This window comes from Silene latifolia, chromosome Y (assembly GCF_048544455.1).
Source record: "Silene latifolia isolate original U9 population chromosome Y, ASM4854445v1, whole genome shotgun sequence".
In the NCBI taxonomy this organism is placed as follows: domain Eukaryota; kingdom Viridiplantae; phylum Streptophyta; class Magnoliopsida; order Caryophyllales; family Caryophyllaceae; genus Silene; species Silene latifolia.
The window spans coordinates 289,737,473-289,742,600 of record NC_133538.1 but is presented as its reverse complement, the minus strand read 5'-3'; the positions used below and the strand labels follow the sequence as shown (position 1 = coordinate 289,742,600).

At 41.0% G+C, this 5,128-nt stretch overlaps 2 protein-coding genes across 2 annotated transcripts; both read left to right on the top strand.

Moving 5' to 3' along the window:
- Positions 1–1,174: 1,174 nt before the first annotated feature.
- On the top strand, positions 1,175–1,933 carry LOC141630892 (uncharacterized). The gene has a single exon (XM_074443634.1). It carries the CDS (start codon positions 1,175–1,177, stop codon positions 1,931–1,933), a length of 759 nt encoding a protein of 252 aa, XP_074299735.1.
- A 1,639-nt stretch (positions 1,934–3,572) lies between these two features.
- On the top strand, positions 3,573–4,241 carry LOC141630890 (uncharacterized). Its single transcript, XM_074443633.1, has 2 exons — positions 3,573–3,721; positions 3,920–4,241. The coding sequence occupies exons 1-2, from the start codon at positions 3,573–3,575 to the stop codon at positions 4,239–4,241; spliced, it is 471 nt and encodes a 156-aa protein (XP_074299734.1).
- Positions 4,242–5,128: the final 887 nt, after the last annotated feature.

Below are 5,128 nucleotides of genomic sequence, written 5' to 3'. Positions count from 1 at the left end.
AAACAACCTAATGAGTGAAGAGAGACTTGCTGGTATTGAGACAAGAATAGAGGATCTAGTGGGAAATGTGGATACTTTGCTTAATGTAGTCCATGTTGTCATGGAGATATTTCCAAACCACGACCCAATGAGGCAACCACCACCTTTCAGAGGAAGATGAAGGGGGAGAGGGATTGCAATGGGAGCAGGAAGGAGGCAACCACATCATGATCCTCATGAGGAAGCCATCTTTAAATCAGATGACTCAAGAATGGAGGAAGGAATCTATTATTCCAGAGACAAAGATGTAAAGGTCGACATTCCTAATTTCCATGGTAGTTTAAATCCTGAGGATTTATTAGATTGGCTTAGATATGTTGAGAGAGTCTTTGATTTTAAAAATTAGGATGACAGAAAAGCTTTTAAAGTTGTCAGCTTAAAACTTAAGGGCTATGCATTTCTTTGGTATGAGAGTATGAAACACCAAAGGATTAGGGATGGTAAGGAACCAGTCAAGTCTTGTCTTAAGTTAAAAAAGAAATAAAAAAAGAAATTCATAGACAAAGACTATACCCAGAATATTTTTATTAAACTGACTCAGTTGAGACAAGACCAGTTATCTGTTGAGGCCTACCTTAGGAACTTTGAGCAGCTAACCCTGCAATGTGAGGTTAATGAGAAACTTGAGCAAAAGATTGCTAGGTTCATTGAGGGTTTGGATCCTAAGATAGCTAGCAGGGTAAGGATGCAGCAGGTTTGGTCATTTGAAAAGGCAGTTAACCTAGCCTTAAGAGTTGATAAACTGGGGAAAGTAAAGCCTGTAACACCCAAATTTCCCACCAGACCCACATTCAAACCTTATACTAGTGTTAAAATCACCGAGACCCCTAAACCAGCTACCCAACTCATAGCAGACAAAGGGAAAGCACCCATGTATCCTAAAACCAACCCACCTTTGTCAAGGGATAAGATCAAGTGCTTTCAGTGCCAAGGCTTTGGCCATTTTAAGAAGGATTGTCCTTCTAACAGAGCTCTCACAGCTATGGAAATTGAAGAGTGGGAAAGGGAAGGGCTAGTTGAGTATGAGGAAGATGAGACATTAGTCCCAGAAGAAATGGAAGCTAAGGGGGAAACTGATCAAGTAGAAGTTGTAGACCACCCTGACACAAGGCACAGTTTGGTCCTATGAAGGGTTATGCACTCTCAACCAGCTCCTCTAGAAGCTGATCAAAGATCTATGATATTCAGGAGTAGGTGCACTGTCCAAGGAAGGGTGTATAATCTGATCATTGATGGAGGTAGCTGTAAAAATGTAGCTTCCACCATTATGGTCAGCAAGATGAGTTTACCTACCCAGGAGCATCCCAGTCCATACAAGCTAAGATGGTTGAACAAAGGTTCTGAAGTAAGGGTTCAAAAGAAGTGCATTGTTTCTTTTTCAATTGGGAAGGTGGACAAAGATAAAGTGTTGTGTGATGTGGTCCCTATGGATGCCTGCCACCTGCTGTTAGGGAGGCCATGGGACTTTGACAGGAATACCACTCACCAGAGAAAGGAAAATGTCTATATTTTCAATCATAATGGCAAAAAAGTCACCCTGACTCCCTTGCCACCAAATCAGAGGGGTTATGGAAGTCCTAACATGCTTGAGGAGGTTAATGAAGTGTTGTTTCTATCTGAGGCAGCCATGGTCAAAAAGCTAAAGCAAGAACAACATATGTTGTTTCTACTATCAAAGGATGTCAACACTAAGGAGAGTACTGGTGTGCCTACAGAGGTTGAACCTCTGATTCAAAAATACAAGGAGGTTTTTCCAGCTGCGTTGCCTAGTGGATTGTCACCCCTGAAAGGAATTGAGCATAACCTATACCTTGTACCTGGTTCTGTGCTTCCTAACAAGACAGCTTACATATATGATCCCACAGCAACCAAGGAACTTCAGCATCAGATTTAAGAGTTAATGACAAAGGGATTTGTGAGGGAATCATTGAGTCCATGTGCAGTGCCTGCTTTACTCGTACCTAAGAAAGATGGAACATGGAGGATGTGTACTGATAGCAGGGCTATAAACAACATTCTAGTCAAGTACATGTTCCATATTCCAAGGTTGGATGATATATTAGATGAGCTTAGTGGGGCTCAGATCTTTTCAAAGATAGATCTCAGGCAAGGATATCATCAGGTGAGGACAAGAGAGGTGATGAATGGAAAACAGCTTTCAAAACCAAACATGGACTGTATGAATATAGCATATTATGCAATTTGGGTTATGTAATGCCCCAAGCACTTTCATGAGGCTTATGAATGAAGTTCTGAGGCCTTGCCTTGGAAAATTTGTTGTGGTATACTTTGATGATATACTCATCTACAGCAGAATTCCATCTGAACATCTGTCACATTTGGAAGAAGTTTTTAAAATACTTTGGGAGCAGAAATTGTATGGTAAACTTCAGAAATGTACCTTCATGGTCAATGAGGTAGAATTTCTGGGATATATTATATCAGGAAGAGGAATATCAGTTGATCAGGAGAAGATTAAGAATATACAGCCATGGCCAGTCCCACAAACAATCACAGAAGTAAAAGGGTTCCATGGTCTGGCATATTTTTACAGGAGATTCATCAAGAATTTCAGTAGAGTTGTTGCACCAATCACTGAGTGCATGAAGAAGGGAGATTTCCAATGGACTGATGTTCCTCAGCAGTCCTTTGAGGAAATCAAGAAGTTAATCTGTGAGACTCCCATTCTAAAGCTGCCTGACTTTGAACAATTATTTGAGGTAGAGTGTGATGCCAGTGGAGTTGGGATAAGAGTTGTCCTGGTCTAAGGCCAGAGACCTTTGGCTTATTTCAGTGAGAAGTTAAATGGAGCCAAGCTGAAATATTCAAATTATGACAAGGAGTTCTATGCAATCATAAGAGCTCTTACACATTGGAGTCACTACCTGAAACCTAAGCCATTTGTGTTGCATTCTGATCATGAGGCTCTGAAATATATCAATGGTCAACACAAGCTGAGCCATAGGCATGCTAAATGGGTGAAGTTCCTGCAAGCCTTCAACTTTTCAAGCGAATACAAGGAAGGAAAACAAAATGTGGTAGCTGATGCCCTATCTAGGAGGCACTCTTAGTTGACTGTCATGAGTAATAAGGTACTTGGGTTTGACTTCATCAAGGAAATGTATAAGGAGGATCCTGAATTCTCTGAGGAGTGTATTACTCTCACAGAGGAAGGATCAACTAAGGGCAAGAAGTATATGCTGCAAGAAGGTTTTATGTTTCATGGTAACAAGCTGTGTGTGCCAAAGGGATCCTACAGGGATTTGCTAATCAGAGAAGTCCATTTTGGAGGACTAGGGAGATATTTTGGGGTCCAGAAAACATTTGAGATCTTACAGGACCAGTTTTACTGGCCCAGGATGATAGGTGATGTTCAGGCAGTCCTTAGAAGGTGCTCAACATGCCAGAAAGCCAAGAGCTCCTTCCAAGTAGGACCCTACACTCCACTGCCTATCCTTGATAAACCTTGGGAAGATGTGAGCCTTAATTTCATTGTGGCCCTGCCTAGGACACAGAGAGGCAAGAACTAAATCATGGTGTTTGTAGATAGGTTCATTAAGATGGCTTACTTCATAGCCTGCAAGAAAACTGAAGATGTTTCCAGTGTTGCTGAGCTATATTTCAAAGAAATTGTGAGACTCCATGGGATTCCTAAGACAATTGTATCAGACAGGGATACCAAGTTAATGAGTTACTTCTAGAAGACCCTATGGAAGCTGCTAAAGATAAAGCTCATGTTCAGTACCTCCCACCACCCACAGACAGATGGCCAAACTGAGGTCACTAACAAAACTTTGGGAAGGATATTAAGGTGTCTAGTTAGCAAGACTTTGAAAGATTGGGATTTAAAGCTAGCTGTAGCTGAATTTGCATTTAACAGAGCACCATCTACTGCTACGGGTCACAATCCTTTTGAGATAGACTATGAAATTAATCCACTCATGGCCTTGGACTTGTCCTCTGTCCCAAGGGAAGAGTTTAATCCTGATGCCAAGAGAACAGATGAACAACTGCTGAAGCTGTATAAAACTTTAAAGAAACAAATTAAAAGGTCCAATGAGTTGTACAAGAAACAATCCAAGAAGCCTAGAAAGAAGAAGGAATTTGAGGCAGGAGATCTGGTCTGGCTACACCTCAGGAAAGAAAGGTTCCCATCAAAAAGAAAGAACAAGCTTATGCCTAGTGATAGTAATGTTTTGTGACGGTCTAAGAGGGTGATTTTATCACCCTTGTGTCTTTTAATATGGGTCTTTTAGTATGCTTTTCCTAGCAATTGGCAATTGGGTATGTTGTGGTAACTTGTGCACTTTACCTTGGTTGGACACTCGATCTTAATGCACGAAACCCGAGAGGCAATAGAGCACCTTTCAAAACTCAAGACAAGGCACGAGAAGCTCACTTCTAACTCGAAAACCAGTTGGGAGAAATAGGAATGAAGATTAGAAGAAATGAAGGCATTTGAAGGGGTCTATCTCTTGGGAATTAGAAGTCCAAAAATGCGAGCCTGTGCGCAGCCTGCGCAAACAGGGTGCGCAAGTGCGCACGATTGCGCAGGCAAGAATAGTTCTTGCGCAGCCTGCGCACCTCTGCTATACGGGTTTTCTAATCTCCTCTTTGGGCTTCTTAATTGGAAATCTTTCTAGGTTTTCGTGAAGCCCTATATATACCCGAGAGTTTGAAGACCTAAAGCATTCACCTACCATCATATCATCTCAGCTAATCTCATTTTTAGGGTTCTAATCTTGTAATAATTTAGAGGACAATTTCCATTCAAAGTTGTACTATTTCCTTAGTTGTTGGGTTTATGAAGACTTTGGTGTTGGAATATGTGTCCTCCGACAATAATGCGATCACAACTGTTGATCATGATGATCACATGTTTAAATCTCATTTTAAAGAATACAATTGGGAAGTAATATTTTACTGTCAACTGGTCCACACATATCGGTAATGATTTGCTGACTAGAGTTTGACATTACTGTCGTGAGACGGTGGTGACCAGTTGATCCCCTTAGGTCATACCTAAAGGGTAACACTCTTAATTGATCATTTAATTGATCGTACGACGATACGGATCAATTAAATTACT